The sequence below is a fragment of the Manihot esculenta genome, chromosome 12 (assembly GCF_001659605.2).
Source record: "Manihot esculenta cultivar AM560-2 chromosome 12, M.esculenta_v8, whole genome shotgun sequence".
NCBI classification, from domain to species: Eukaryota; Viridiplantae; Streptophyta; class Magnoliopsida; order Malpighiales; family Euphorbiaceae; genus Manihot; species Manihot esculenta.
This window is the reverse complement of record NC_035172.2, coordinates 2,224,347-2,241,703: the sequence shown is the minus strand read 5'-3', so window position 1 is coordinate 2,241,703 and position 17,357 is coordinate 2,224,347. Positions and strand designations below refer to the sequence as shown.

General features: G+C 28.6%; 1 protein-coding gene across 1 annotated transcript; it reads right to left on the bottom strand.

Annotated features, from left to right (window-relative positions):
• Positions 1–1,263: 1,263 nt before the first annotated feature.
• LOC110627768 (homeobox protein knotted-1-like 6) lies at positions 1,264–11,296 on the bottom strand. Its single transcript, XM_021774129.2, has 5 exons — positions 10,707–11,296; positions 9,998–10,117; positions 9,764–9,899; positions 2,453–2,691; positions 1,264–1,789 (listed from the first exon to the last, which is right to left on the bottom strand). Exons 1-5 carry the CDS (start codon positions 11,004–11,006, stop codon positions 1,628–1,630), a joined length of 957 nt encoding a protein of 318 aa, XP_021629821.1. The 5' UTR covers positions 11,007–11,296; the 3' UTR covers positions 1,264–1,627.
• Positions 11,297–17,357: the final 6,061 nt, after the last annotated feature.

Sequence of the window (17,357 nt, the reverse complement as noted above, 5' to 3'; positions counted from 1 at the left end):
TCTTCGTTATTTCTTTTCCTTCATAGTTTTCCTGGTCTAAAATCTATCATTCATTTGTACAGTATTAATATTTTTGTTCTTTTATTTGCTCCATTCGTCAACCCTCCCTGAACAAAACTAATGAACCTATAATGAAAGAGAGAAGATGTGATACTTCCCCTACTTTCTAGCAAATTTTTTCGCAGAATCAATCTTGCAATTTGGATAAATGGTTTAGAGGAGATCATGTATATGTGGGCTAATTATATGAACATGATAAGGAGTTGTTTATTTGATTAATCCAAATGAGTGCTCAGATAAGAAATCAACATTTTTCTTGTGAGATTTGGTAATTTATAAACCTTTTACAATATTATTTCTTTAAATTTTTTATATTATTACTAAAAAATTAGGATTTTTTCTAATTGTTTCGGTTGACGAGAATGATTATTCAGTTATGATTTTAAAAAATTTCTAATCAAGAATTTTGATAATTAGGTGATCTTTAATTATAATTATTACAAGACTCTTGTTTAGCTATTGGTAATTGTAACAAATTATTTTAATAGAATTGAGTGTCTGAAAAGTTTATGCAATTGTAGATCTCAAATTTTTTAATGAGTTAGAAATACTTAATTTGATTGCCCAAATATTAATTTTCTTGCATGTGTTATGATCCATTAGTTGTTTTTTACTATTCAATAGTTTGAGAGGAGAGGAGTGAGATTTATTCTCCAAATTCAAATAACAGAATACAGAATGAAGATTTTGTTAAACTTTCATCCATACTCGTGATCCCGTGACACTCATTTGGTTTCAATTACAGGTAATATTGGAGATTTTTGTTATTTTTTTGATTTCATAGGGTTTATATCAGTTGGGCCTTCATTGCGCATAAAATTTTAAGCTACCACAAACAGCACAGGACTTGCTGGTAAGAGCAGTAGACTTTATTAAAGAAACATTATCACATAATTTTACTTATTTCCTCCCAAAATAGAGAGGTACAGGCAAAAAGAAATTTTCCCAATTTAAAACATTATATAAAAAATATACACGTGTATGAATATCTAGACAGGGCGTGATTAAAAACACACAAGACACTGTTTAACTGCCCTTCATCTATTATACAGAGTAAAAATTTCATATAATTTTGGCTTTATTTGGCGGTACGCATTTAGGATAACAAAAAAGAAAAATCGAATTGTATTTCATGTGAACAATTTTATAATTTCAATATAATATAAAATCTAAATACTTCACCAGTTGAAATTCACACCAATCTGAGGAGAAATCAAGTCGATTATCATTCTTTTTTCCTTACAATTTCCTTGTCATTCTGCAGTTCTTTGAACATCTGCGACAAAGTCGATCAAATGTACCAAATTTCCCCAGAAAACTACATAAATACATACAGAAAAAGGAGTAATTCAGACAATAAGCACGGGTAAATTATTCATACAAGCTATGTAAACGTCTCATTATCAATGTCTATCAATGTGAATATACATGGCGAAAAATACAACTAATTCTCCCCTCCACCCCTTCCTTTTTCTTCTTGGGGAAATAACCATGCCCCTAGAGTTTGCATTGCAGAATATACAGGAAGCCAACACAGATTATCAGGGTTCCAGAATGCATATGAAACTCATTGATCATCAGTGAAGAAAGGTCCAGAAAGGCTATCCGTAACAGCAAATTGCATGTTTGCTGCGGGTTTCCAGTGTCGCTTTCTTTGATTTATAAACCAATTATTAATTTGCTTCTGATCTAGTCCAGTTGAGTCTGCCAGTGCTTTCTTGTCCGCTTCCTGGATAGTTAAAAATAAATCGTCACCGCAACTTTAAGATCATGTCAAATGCTAAAAAAATTTCCATCACCTTTTTTTTTAACAATTGGCTCCAACTAATAGTTTTACATCAACGATTAATTACAACCAGTTGCAAACAGAAAATCATAGCATTATATATTACAAACATGATATCATCATCTAGCAGCAAAATATACAAGTTCTTCGTATGACATTTACATGCATCTTAAAGAAATTACTGTAACATGGAATAAAACAAATGCAATTTTATTGAAACACTTTGAAAGTTCAAATTGCCACATTAATTTCCATATATAGCAACCATAATACAGAAGCAACTTTAAACAACCAACAGAAGGAAAATAGCTTTCCCATATCAATGGAGCCTTGTTCCAATCCTACTAAAGCTTAGCTTTAACCATTCAGTGCCGTTTTGCTCAATGAGTATCAATTTTGAAACTTGAAATTTCTCTTCTTATGATGTATTTCATGTTACTAGAACCCTTTCACTATTTGCATCTAATTTCGCATATTTCTAAAATTAACATCAAAGTGAGAACAATACAACCCATGATAACAACTAGCTAATCCTAATTGAGCAGGACATTTTTAAATGTCTCATAGCATAGGCATGCATACGCAGCGGGGAAGAGAGATACATACAGTTGGATAAGGCCATCTATAGTGAACATTCCACCATTCAAGCAGGGCTTGTCTTGCTTCCTTGGGTAGTTTTCCTTTTTTTTTCTTCTTAGAAAACTCCAGCTTCAACGTACTAATGTGACTTCCAAACCTGCGCAGAAGTTTATCTTTAATATCTCTCTCTTCACTGCTTGGTTGATCTTCATGTACCTCTAATTCCCCTCCACTCAACTCCTCTTCTGATGATTGTGCACCTTCATCTAGAACAAATAAGCACAAAAGTAATCTCAAGAAATTTTTTAATCGTCTTGTCTGCACATGCAAGTAGATTTTTGTATATATATTATAACTGAAAAGCTGACACTTGACAAGTGGATTTGTTTTTCTCCATTGTAATCATAAAAAACAAGTTATTTAAAAAAAAAAAAAATTACTATTCACATTAATCCATCAATATATTTTTTAAATCTACTAATTAATCTTTTCATTAAACTTGTCGTTAAATATTATAAAAAAGTCTAAAATATATTGACAAAAAAGAGCTAATTAGAAAATTTTTTAAAAGTATGAGATCAATTAATAAATTTTTTCAAAATCATAAAAACTAAATAAAAGAATACTTAACTATTAAAATTAATAAAAGAATTAATTTATAAATTTTTTAAAATATCAAAGATATTTTAATATATTTTTTAAAATTCAGAAATCAATCAGTAAATTGCTTCATACAATAAAAAATATTAATAATTTTTTCTTAAAAAAAAATTTACATTAGTCTTTAAAAGTAATAATAATTCTTTTTAAAAATAAAAATAAATAAATAAAAATATTAAAATATAACTAAAAAAGAACAAATAATTTTAACGGAATTTATTTTTTCGCTTTTACCCACCTTCAGTAAATATCCTAAATTTTTAGTTCGCCACTTATTACAACGCAATGCAAGGCCAAATGGGATGAAAAAGCTCCTAAAGTAAGAACAATACGTAGTCCAGGCCACCGGTTTGGCGAGGCTCATGGTTCCAATCAAAACCGAAAAAATTTCGGTTTAAAGATTAAACATGGCTATGGTTTGAAGCAATTATAATCTGATTCAGCCTCTAGTTCTAACACATTCTTAAAACTACTATAATATTAATATTTTATTTATTATAATACATAAATTATTAAGATATAGATTTATGATATATTATGTATTATTTTCTATAATAAAATATTAGAAGAAATTAATATAAATTTTTGTTAAAAATAACCTCTGAATCGGCCGGTTTCGACCCTCCTCCAAGGAGGAGAGACCTGTAACTTATCCTTCTAACAAACAATTTCAATTAGATTCTGAATCAAAACTACTTGACCTATGCTGATCCAAAATTTGATCAACCTAGTTTCAATCCGATTTATAATTGGAACTGGATGCAGTCAACAGTGACCAGCCATTTTTTTTACAGAGATGGTAACAATGATTAATATTATCAAGGCACAAAACTACAAAAGAAACAATTCCATTTGATTAACATGCAAACTAAAACCTATTCATATAAATAGCTTTGTTTTTCTTTTGATATGCATGCAATTGACTATATCAGTCAAGACTCGAGATTCAAGGATTCACGCAATTGTTCTAAACACACATGCATTTACATACTCTAAAACCCTTCTACAAGGAGAAACGTGAGACTCTGGGGTTGGTACTTTAAGAGCGTTGGTACGAACCTAAGACAGATTAAACTTGACTGAAGGGAAGTAGAGGGACCAGTGTCGTGCACTAGTGCACTTCCCAGTCTCCACTCTCCACAACCAGACTGCAGGTAGCGTCTGGCTATAGCGTGTCAGAGACTCCAGATTAATAGAAATAGTGATAAATTCATCAAATCCAACTTTAAGAAGAGGAGAGTGAGAAAAGCTTCAATTATTACATCCTAAGATATAAAACAATGTAGTATATGTAACCCACTCCTTAGCCCCAATTCCCCAGTCAGCTAATCAAAGAACAAAACTTTAAATAAAGGGGAGTGTTCTTACACAAGAAAACTTTTCTGTGTACAGACATGGCCAGAGATGAGTACGGAACAAAGCGTACAATGAGCTACAACCAGATGACATATGCTACTCTCAATGACTAACTAGAATAGTCGTGGAAATACTAAATCAGGTTGAAGATTATTTAAATCTTTGTTTTCTAAAACAGGCTTCATATTCTTTTTTTTTTTTTTTTCTATTTCGACCCAAAAATAATATTCCTTTTCCTATAGAGCAAGAAAAATGAATGTTGAAAATTGAAATTTGTAGAGACGCTAGATGTTACATACCTGAAGATTATTTAAATCTTTGTTTTCTAAAACAGGCTTCACATTCTTTTTTTTTTTTTTCTATTTCGACCCAAAAAAAATATTCCTTTACCTATAGAGCAAGAAAAATGAATGTTGAAAATTGAAATTTGTAGAGAAGCTAGATTTTACATTGCCAAGAACCTGATATAATAAAAATAAAATGTTCTAAATGCACATGGACGGAAAAAGATCGCATCTGTTTTTAGTCCTGCCCACGTGAGGATTATGGTACAATTTCCGGCCAAAAAAGTCGATTAGATGACTTTGTGATTCAAACCAATTTTAATTCACTTTCAATTTCATTTTGAAATTTCTTAAAATACAACAATGTTAATATTATATACATTGTATGCATAAAATTAGAAAATATAGATATATAATCCATTATTCATGTAAATTTATAATAAAAAACTAAAATATACATCTTTCTTCAAATTTGTCTATTTTATTTTTTCACAATAATTAAAAAATGATAGTTATTTCAGTTAAAAGATATTTTTCTATTAATTTTTCAATTATAATCATATTTAATATAAAATAAAAATATTAAATTTTATTGAAATAATAAAAATCATTATTAATAAAATCATTATTAATAACTTATGCCTTGAATAAATATTAACAAATGGTTTAAATTTTCAATTGAAAAACATGGACAATTAATGAAGTTATGGGTTGAAAATAAAGATAAATTAGTGCTGCCCATCAAGAAGCACGGGAACAAATTAATGCCAATAGAAATGACTACCGCTAAACACTAAGAGCAGTAGTTGCAGTTAGCAGGTGCAGCCACGTAGTGCGTAGGGAAAAGGCGAAAAAAGATGCATTGAAATGACTACCATGTGAACTCCGACCACCCGGCCCACACGGGCCAAAATACCCATAAAGTCTTCATTAACCTCACCTTACAAATGCGGTCAAATAAAAAAACAACTCTTCCTGATCAACAACCCTAATCCGACACATGCAATCGCAATTAAGCAAACTAAATGTTATGGTATGGCTATTGCTTTTAGCTCGGAAGTCGCACATACTCATTTGATGAAATCTAAATCAAGGAACACATCTTTTCCCCACTTCATACGTGCAAGGATATCCTTCTGAAATTAAATTACCCTGAACTTAATCTTGCTCGCCCTCTCAAAGTTTATAACTTTCATGTAATATGAAAGTACATGCCCATCAGTCCATGGTAACCCACATTAAATTTTTTAATGAAACCTACTTATTTATATCTTGATCACTATACAAATATAAAAATTTCATATGCTTAACTCAGTATCTTATTCGTCCGTGTGTTTCTACTGCTAACAGCAACATACAAGTATTTCAATAACAGTAGAAAAATTAGATAACGACTTTTGCATGGACCATTGTCTTCTTTTTTTTCTTTTCTCGTTCGTTATCAAATGGTACTTTAATCCCCCACCCCACCCCCCACCCCCCCCGGTGAAAAGAATACTGCTTGAACTAAGACTGAGAATCTTATAAATTAACCTGGATTAAATACCTTCAACGGTCATTGAATATAAAAAGTATGGTAAAATGGATTCTTTTTGCATAACTGAGCAACAAGTTTAAACATAAGTCATTCCCACGTGCTTAGGAAACTAAATCATATGGGACTAAATGGGGAAGACAAATATAAAAGGCAACATGAGTATTAGCACCTGAAACCTAAATGTAGTAATCCAGAAGTACAACTATCAAAACATATATTTAAATATAAGTAGTTTAATAATCACACTAATTGGCATATACCCACCTTAACACAATCCAGGCACGTGAATGGATACGAATGTACTCAATATGTTCAAGTGGATAAATTATGGCCGCACTCAATAAGAATCCGAAATCACTTTCCTTTTCCAGTAACTAAAAGGAATCTTAGTTTTACAGAGAAGACCTGGAGACTCCACAGCTAGGAAGATTAGAAAACAAAGTACAGAAGAGCCTAAATAAATATGATATGAACGTTACTCAAACGTAATTTGTACTTTCCACGGAAAACAAAACCACTTGCCATAAAACCAATATGAAAGGGATCCATAAAACCACCTAAGTTGATCTCTTTATGAAAACTTAGCATTATCTAAATTTTAAATCCCAAGGCTGCTAGACCCACCATCTAATTTTTCATAAAGAACTCAACTGATGATGGTTTGGACATCCCGGTGGATTGAAACACTAGCAGCTTTTCCTTGTGATAGTCTTCTCATCCAATTATTATCGGAAGTACTATAGCAATCAAGAAATGCGATTTGTTTTAGGTCCACGTGTACGATTCAACATTTATATGTGAAAATTGGTGGGAAAATCCTACAGCCTAGAAAGGAAGTTTATAGGCATCAAAAAATCTTGGATAACAAGCAGGTAACGAGGGAATTGCTCATCATCAAGCTCCAAGACAAGCACTTTAAGAAAGTCATGGCAATTCATTTGATTCACATGTGCTAATCTATTGCTGATGATGAGGTTGGATAAGATAAACCAACTACTATATAATGAAGGAGGCGTTTAATATGGATTCGAGATTAAACATTATTATCGAAATTTACAGATTAATCAAGTGTATATCTTGAACGCATTAACCTAAATATAAATACTTAATTCAACTATTAAATTTATTCTCATAATCTTTTGAACTCTCCCTAACATTACCCAATGAAACAGTTTTCTTAAGGTTGATTAGAACTCAATTATAAAATCGGCTTGAGTTCCAACACCATTATGATATTCTTAAAACTAATACAACTTCCAAGACGATAAGACCATGAGAGGCAACAGAATTTTGGCGGTAGAATTCTGCCATCTTATATGACTCGTCCTATTGGAACTTGAAGCTATTTAAAGTAACAAAACAGACACCATCATCGCATTGAAATTAGGTAAGCACCTTCTATTTTATAATAAAAGTAGTTCGAAAGGCACAAAAGAATTCGCCTTAAATTAACCCCATTGTTTTGCAGTAACATTTGCTACCGAAGTAAAAAGAGGAAAATGAAAAGAACTGAGCAGTACTCTATTTGATTTTGCTATTTCATTTTAATATTCAATATTAAATTAGCTAACAAGTAATTTTTAAAATAAGTGTTGAATATTTAATAAAACTATTTAAAATAGCTTTTAAATAATTAAAATGTTTAATTTTTTTAAAAAAAGTCAATAAAAATTTAAAAGTAACTTAATGTATTAAAATGATTAGAAAAAATCCGGTATTTTAAGTCGTTCAGAATTTGTTAAAGGGATAGTAGTATTGATAATTTTTAAGATAATATATATAGTCTTATTTAGCAGAAGAGCAATTTTAAAATAAATAGAATCATAAGTAAAAGGTATCTCATATACTATTTCTAACTATTTTAAGTAGTTTTCTTTAACTATACAAATCAAAATACACATTATTCTATTATTATTTTCTACTTGTAAATAAGTTTGATTGGATTTATGAGCCAACAGCAACTCCCTCTAAAATCAAGAAGTTCAAGCTGCCCAAAAACAAATTGATAAAGCTAAAAGAAACTGGCATGTTTAAAAGAACTTTTGAAGGCATATTTCTTGCTTTTGAGATTGAGATTTGAGCAACTTGATACAGAAGTTAATACAAAGAGAAACAAACTTCCGGTGATAAAATAATAATAATAATAATAATAATGATAATAATAATAATTTGCTTCGAGAAATCTCTTTTTCACAAGCAGTTCTTAACTAAATCAGATCTATATAAAAACATAGTATAAATACATGATATTTTATTTGGACTCCACTGTGATTTTATCCAATTTATTTCATAGTTCATAGTTGACTAACATATTTGACAAAACAAATGGTGATGGATTAAGATAAAAAGAAAAGAAAAAGGAAAAGGAGTTTAATTCATAAACCAGTATCTGAATGAAGTGTACGTTGCTTTCAGAAATGCCAATATTGATGTTGTTGATTAATGCATAAATTAGAAGCATTAGAGTTATCATCTGAGCTGTGACAATTAGTGAGAGCTAAGAGATGTAGGTATCTCTTTAAGAATTGGCATTTGAAATGGACAATCGATGTCAGGACTCGTACAACTAGAAGAAGCATTAACTTGGTTAGCAATTATCTTTCGGAAATAAACTATCAGATGTTACTGTACTTATCCATCAAGCCACTATCTATTGTATCGATTAATTGAACTCCGAGAATTAAATAAAAGGGAAAAAAAATTTTATCGTGGAGCGTCAAATTAAGATTACTAAAAGAAAACCTCCTAGAGACTCATTTTTCTGACACAAGTACAAGTTCTTTTTTTTAAAAAAAAAAAAAAAGGAATGAGTTTAAAGGAAAACACAACAAAGAAAAGACGAGTACAAAATCCAAGTAAACTGAGGGCGTGTAGAATTTGAACTAAAAAGGAAAAGATTTAACAACTGTTCCAAAGTCCACTTCAGAAAGCTAGACCCTTTTACCAAACTCTTTTATTTATCAACAAAGAGAAGAAATAAAAATAGGATCAAAACAATCCTAACAAAGCCTTCTCGGATTATAATTCCCAGCACAGCTATCCTTAAACAAGTGTTAATACTAACTTTCCGTGTCTAGGGTTTTTTGTTGTTTGTTTGTGTTATTATTGCCATACCCCAAACCTTTGCATAGTTAGTATTATTGGAGTTTCTCTTCAACAAGGGTAGAGAATAGTAGCAGCAGTCTAGGATTAGGAAAGCAATTAATGGTTGTCTCTTCAATATGCTTGTGTGTTTGTACGTATAGCTGCATCAGTGTAGCCAAATAATTCACTTGTGCATACAAAGAATTCGCCCGCCAGTTCACCGATAGTAATTGAAGGTTATAGGGCATGTTAAAGTTGCTTAACTCCATGTTAAAGTTGCACAGGTGCAGTCATAATGAAGTGAAAGAAAAACAAGCAAACGTATAGCACAAACATCGATGAATCCCAGTAAATAATCGACAAAACGCAAGCCATCCAAACTTCAGAAAAAGAAAGAGGGAGAGAGAGGAGACTCACCAGAGAGACTTCTAATGGCGGCACCTGTGCTAAGATCGCGAAGCTGTATTTCAATCTTGTTCAAGAAGGTGGCCGCTTCATCAAAAGGCCTTTCGAGATCAGATTTATACTTGGCCAAAACATCGCAATACTTTTCCTTCACAGAAATAGAATAGAACCAAATACGAATCGTAATCAGCTATCTTGGTGAGGAGAAAAAGGAAACATCTAAAGCGCACAAATCGAGAGAGAGACCATGAACTCGTCGAGCTCGGGATCAGCTCCCAGGCATGTGGAGATAGTGTCACGCTTGCAAAGATCATGTTCTCGCCGAATTTCATCCAACAAACGCGCTATTTCCGGAGGCGCACCTACCTGAAACAAAGAGAAACTCGACGAAATTGAAATCTCGGACTCGCCGGGTGAAACATAACAACATATTATTTTCTTTCCTCTCACGTAATAAGAACAAAATTAAGCTTGAAGCACCGCAAGTTTATCATAAAATATTTCCCAGAAAAATAATTTATAAAGTAAAAATTCCAAAACGCGTTCCACTGAAAACCGTTTTCTCCGCCTTGGATCTTAAAAATGAAGAAACAAACAAAAGAAAACACATATATATATAACCCGCAGCTTCTTTAAAAAGCTTAGCAGCTAGAGCAAAGGAGCTGCGGATTGACCATAGAATGAAAGTAATCAGCGTCTGTTTAGGTTAAAATCAATAGCAAAATATCAACCGCTGTAAAATTTCCCTCTTCTAGTTTCCATGTACTTGGGGCAGTACTGACACAAAACTCCATAATTCAAAACCTGAAAACAGCTGGTATAGGAACAAGCGAAATAACTTGCACAAAAGGACTCACGTCATAACTCTATTGTTCTTCTTTCATCGCACAGTGAGATAAAAATAAAGGAGAGACTAGTACTAGTATTATTTTTTATTATTTTTCTAGTGGTTCACCTTCTGGCAATCGATATAGGCTTGAAGCAAGCGTGGATAAGAAGGATGAGAAGCGATTTTGGCTTTGATCAAAGTAGAAAAATCTTCTTCTCGTGGAATTTCCGGTGCGATTGAATCAGATTCCGAAATCACCGAGGTAGTCGAGAGTAGCTCATCGGATACGAGAATCTGAATCCAATTTTGGTAAGTTTCGGAAGAAAGGTAGGTCTGATAATCCGAAGGCAAAATCAGATTCTCCGGCGACAGCAACGCCCTGTCAGAGTAGTCCGCCGTGGATTGCAGACCGTACATTCCGTCCATATCACAGTCGTCTCTTCTTCCTCTATAATTAAGAAAAGAAAGCAGAGATTATTAGATAGATAGAAGTTTGAAGTAGTAGAAGATGGAGTAGTGTTATGGAACTGAGAGTAATAGGAATAAAATATGATAATGGCGCCGATTTGATGGAGGTGGAGATGCAGAAAGGAACTGCAAGTGGTGTGTTTGGAGCGAGATCTTTTGGCGAACAAACAAGGGACAGATGTTTATGCTTTGAGGAGTGAGGAACTTCCCTTGATCTGATTTCTTCTTATTATTTTCTACAGTATCAGGTGGAGTGGACTGGTCCGTTTTTTATAAAATTATTATTTAGTAGTTAAATCTTTAATTAAAAAAAATAAAATTTTTTTATTAATCTTTTTAATTATATCATTTTCAGTACATTAAATTTTATTAAATAATAAAATCTATTTTAAAAAATTAAAAATAAAATAAAATTATAATGATTAATTTATATATTAATATATTTTAAAAAAAAGTAAATAATAATTTTAAAATATCTAAAAAAATTGATAAAAATTATAAAATTGAGAGAATATATATGTTTATAAAATTAATAAATTTCTATATTTCATATATATTAAATAGTAAAATAATTAACAGTTAAAATAATTAATAATTTTTAAAAATTTTTTAAATATTATTTAATTTTTAAAGATTAAAAAAATAAATTAATAATTTTTTTCATATTATAGTATAAATAATAAATTTTCTTTTTCTTAACCGTTTATATATATAAAAATAGTAAATAAAATTATTTCAATCTAAATTGACATTGTAAGAGAACTAACTTATTTAGCTATTTTGTCTATAAAATTTTTTATAAAAAAAAAAAAGTAGTTTTCTTAATTATGTACTAAATATAATTAATTTACGGGCAAAATCTTATTATTTTTAATTTTTAATCTTAAACATCGTTAATTGATTGTTTTCTAAAAATGCTCTATAATAAGAAGTATTGGCTAATGAGTTGGTAAATTTTGTGTAATGCATTAAAAAAATTAATCTGTTCCAAAAACCGTAAACAAAATTCTGATATATGTATAATTAATTAAATTGTATATAATAAATTTAAAAATTTAAACACAAATATTTAATTTAATAAGTTTTTTAAATAAAAATTAAAAATAAAAAATATAACTAAAATTTTTTAAATTTATTGAGATATATTTACTATCAAATTAAATCTTTATTAGATTTATGTTTAATTTAATAATTCTTAATTATTTGTAGCATGCATTTCTTTAATTTTCTTAAACTAAATGGACGTTAGTGTTCCATAATAAATGCATTGATGTACAAATACACAGGAATTCAAAGCTCTTTTCAACTGTCTGCCAGTGCATACGAGTTACCAACAATTCAATAGCCATTATCAATTAGACTTTGCCGGTGAGAAAACTTCAACAAGAACAAGCAATAATTACAATAAATCAAAGAAATATGGTAATGGATTCTATTTATTTTTCATAAAAAAAAAACTGACTTATTTGTACAAATGTTTTTAATAAAAATAAAGTAATTTATGTATTTATGAAATTGATGGAATAAATTATTATTTTTAAGTTATCTATCATTCTTAAAGAAGAGTTTATCTTTATTAAATAAAAGGAAGAAAACATAAATTTAGAATTGGAATTTTCCTGCTTTCAAAAAAAAAAAAAAGAATTGGAATTTTCCATTCATTAATTGTGATAAATAATTGTATTTGTTAATCTACCTAATGGATATTTCTAAATGTAGCATAGTTAAGATTGATATATTCATATGTGGAATTCAATAATTGAATAAGCAAAAAGAAAACCATTATTAGGGAATCCAGAATTCTTTATTACAAACGGTAATATTAATTTAAAAGAATAATTTTTTTTACTATTTTTACTCATTAAATTTTTAGTAAAACTTTAATTAAATATTATTTTAAGAAACTCATATTTTAGAAATGGTGTTTATTAAAGGTTTTACATGAAAAAATTATAGTAAATAAAAGTACAAGTCCAAAGAGCCACAGAAAGCATAGAGTTTCTGTTTAAGGCAACATGGGAACAAAGTTTGTGGCTCATCTGTGCCCCTCACATCATATATAGTATTTACACAGTACCATTAATAATGCGCCAAGTGTACTTACTACTCATTACTTTAAATAAAATTTAAAAAATTTTACTATTTAATTTGTATTAAAAAATTTATTAATTAATTATTTAATTTTAAAAATTATATTATATTTTTATTTTTATTATTTAATATTTTATTATAAATTTTCAAACACAAATTATCTAAATAAATTGAAGAATAAATACTAATATTAGAAAAAAGTTATTCGTATTTAATGAGTTATATTGGATGATCATATTCTTCACTTTATTCTGACTATGATTGACAGATTATGCTTTAGAAGAAATTAAGATTTTTAAATTATTAAATTAAAATAATTGATCAAATATATCAACATATATAAATATTTGTATATTCTTATTTTATTTTAAATTATAAATAATTTTTTATATTAATGTACCCAGGTTTTATTAGAGAAAACTATAATAGAACAAATCATTTGATAATATCATTAATTAAAATAATTTTAATATACAGTTTACGTAATAATTTAATAAATTGTTCCCTTTCTGCATGGGTATACTTGATCTGAAAGATGCAGAAAGGAAGGGTTAATGAATTTTAACTTTACTTATTTTTAATGTTAACGGAAATAAAATATTTATTTTTTATTTAATATTCGTATATATAAATATTTTTAAACAAATATTAAAATTCCATCAATAGCACATGTCACAAACTATTTGTGACCAATCCTGTCATTTTCAAAATTTATAAATGTTTTTCCATTGTAGTACATATATAATTATCATTTTAATGAATTTTAATGTAAATTCACATGCTATAAAAATGTTATAAAAAAATTTATTTGAAGAAGAAAATAATTTTTATACAACACATGGAATCTTTTTTAAAAAAAAAAAACTCAATAATCAAAGTGTATTATCTGCTAAAGCTAAAACTAAAACTTTTATTTAGTTTAAAGTGCTCTATTTTATAGCAAGCATACCCTTTGAAAAGCATATTTATAAGAAAATATTATTTTCGAGAAGTGCACGAACATAATATCTTATATATATTATCATATAACAATAATAATTAAAAATTATTTTTTAATCTCATAAAAAATATTAATTAATCATTCAATACCTTTTAAAAAATTTATTAATTAATCTATTTTTTAATTTTAATCGTTATATATTATTTTCTAAATATAAAATATTTTAAATATAAAGAAATTAATTAATAAATATTTTATAAAATAATTTAAATATAGAAAAATTAATTAATAAACTTTCTATATAAAATTAAGTGACATTAGTGAATTTTTTTAAATTATAAAATTATATAGTAAAATAATTAATAAAAAAATTTGATAAAATGATTAATTAATAAATAATTTAAAATAATATAGATATTTTAATATATTTTTAAAAATAAAAAAATAATTAATAATTTTTATATTATAAATTTTTTTTAATAATTATGACATAAATTAAAATATATTAATAAATTATACTACTTTTTGCAAGAAAGTTAAATATATCTTTATGAATTGCTTTAATAATAAAAATCAAATAATAGAGTTTTGCACTTCTAAAGAAAACTACCTCTATAATTTATATTCCACAGTCAAATAAGCTCCAACTAGAGTAAACTAAAATTTAAAAGTTTAATAATAATAATAATAAATAAAGATTTAAAATAATAAATTTAGAAAAGGAAGTTGGAAACGTGAATGGGAAGCAGGGGAAGATTGGCGCGTTTTCTTGGTTACAATTGGCGAGCAACAGTTGGGGTTGGGTTCTTGTCAATATCACTGATTGATTGATTGATTGATTGATCGACTTATCAATTTTGGCGGGCAAAATTAACTGACAAATTGAAAAAGGCACTGCCCACGTCTAAAACTACAGTACCAATTCATGTTTCAATAAAACTCCACCGTTTGATTCATACCTCTCTTGTCTCAATCTCACCAATCCTACGGTCTAAAAATTTTTTTAATAAAATAAAATAATTAATAATTCACCATCACGAGGAGAGCCCCATTTGCCTACCCTAACGTTTCTCTTCCGTTGTTCAAAAAGGAAATTCTAGGGTGAATCTCCGTGCATCCTAAAAGATTTTCCTTCCCTTGTATTTTTCGGTAAAGAGGACAGATTTGTCTTTCTACAATGCTGGTTAAAAATATTAAGATTTTATTTGACTTAAATTGATTATTTACAGTAAATTTCACTTGTCATACATAATTTAATTGAATTATAGAAAGTAAGTTAATTTTTAATAATAAATGAATGACAAATTGGACATCTTTTTAGCAAATTTTTCTTCTAAAAGTATAATTTATAATAATAATAACCAGAAAATACAAAATATTCTCAAAATTAAGAAGAAACGCACCTGGGAACCTAACAAAAGCTGAAGGTGATATTGCAGCAGTGCAGAGGATTCGAGCAAAAGACAGCACAGCAACAAGGAAATTGGGTTAGGCAATTGGGCACAGATTTGAGATTGCCATTGATAGAAAGCAGCAGCAATGGATTTTGGATTGAAGCACCAGAAAGGCAAAACAAAAGGTTGCGTAAAGCAATGGGTGGTGATGAGTTATGAGCAGTTTTGAGGATTTGGTTCCTTTATATAGATTTTCACTTCCAGACAAGTAAAGATCGTATAAACATTTCTTGGAAATGTTTCCCTATTTATATTATTTTATGAAATTTATTTTTTTTTTAACAAAATTAGTAGTGCCCTGCCCATTAATTATGTTATCGTCAACAAAGTAGAATCATTGTTTTTGGGTGCTTAGATTCCATTTGGTTAATCTCCTTTTATATGTATAATTTTAATTGGGTTTCTAATTTTTTTTCTTTATTTATTAAAAAAAGCTTCACTTTTTTTTCTAAGCGAGGAAAAGGTTCAAATAAAAATAAAATTTGAGTACAACTTTTGTCTACCATGTGACACTCAGCTTAGAAATTTAATATCAAATAATATATATATTTTTTTACGGTTAGCTTCGATTAAAATTTAAATTTAAAATTTTTTAATTTTAAAAACGATATCAATATTAATAAATTACAATTCATGAATATTTAAAAATAAAATTAAAGAAATTATACATTGTAAAAAAATCGTGAATTCAATTAATAGGCGAAATATAAAAGAGGTCAATAAGAATTGCTGTTTTCTTTCAACCTATCACTCTCATTTCAAACCATACCTAATTGGCTTTGCATGCATCCTATTCCCAGGAGGCAAAAGAACTTCTCTTAACAAAGTGATTAAGGGCAAACAATGATGAGATTACAAATAAAAATTTGACACGTGTCAATAACAACATGTAATAATGTTAACAATACATGATCTCTCATTATCATTAAGGACCATCTTTATTCCATCGTTAGTCAAACCAAAAGACATTTCAAGATTTAATTGATCAAAAATAAATAAAGTTCACTAAACACCACAACCTTAAATGGTGCATTTTTATGAAAGTTGTTATCATTAAGAACAATTTTACAAGTCAAACATACGTGTCACTAATTTAATGTCTTCATCAAGAGATACCCATGTGAAGATAATCAATGCAAAAGCTTAGGATTAGTTGCTAATTAGGATAATTTTTTTAACTAATTGACTCTCTAATTAAGCACTTACCATGATGAACCTTAAGCCACGTAATCCAAAACAACTCTAAATTTTACCTTAATCCGACAAAATGTTTATGCTTGTGAACAAAATGGGTATATAAATTCATATGTTTTGCTCTAATTGGCCATGTTGGATTGCTTAATCTTGCTTTTACAAGACAATTAAGCAACGTGTGCTTAGTTTTGGGAAAGACATGGTGGGTCAAGTGAGACTTTAGACTTTCGGCTTTCTAGAGTAATTGTCTAATTAAAGCACAACATTTGGGAGATGATAATTTGATATATGTCCCTTGGCTTTTGGCAATTGGAATCTTGTTAATCTATTTTAAGGCAGTAAAAAAATCATTTGAGATAATTTAGGACTTGTTGGCTGTTAAGGCAAAGGACTATTGGAGGAATTTGGGAGTGGGTTGACCTCCAAATCTAGTGTTCGTCTAAGGATTATAGATGAGAGATTGCACTTTCCCTTCATTTCTTTATATTCGTTTCATTATGAGATATATTTAATATATCTTTTTATCCATATTTGATAATACTAATTATTTTAATAATTAATAATTATTAAAATAATAATTAAATTTAGAGAAAATATTAGTTTAATAATATTTAATTAATATAAAATTAA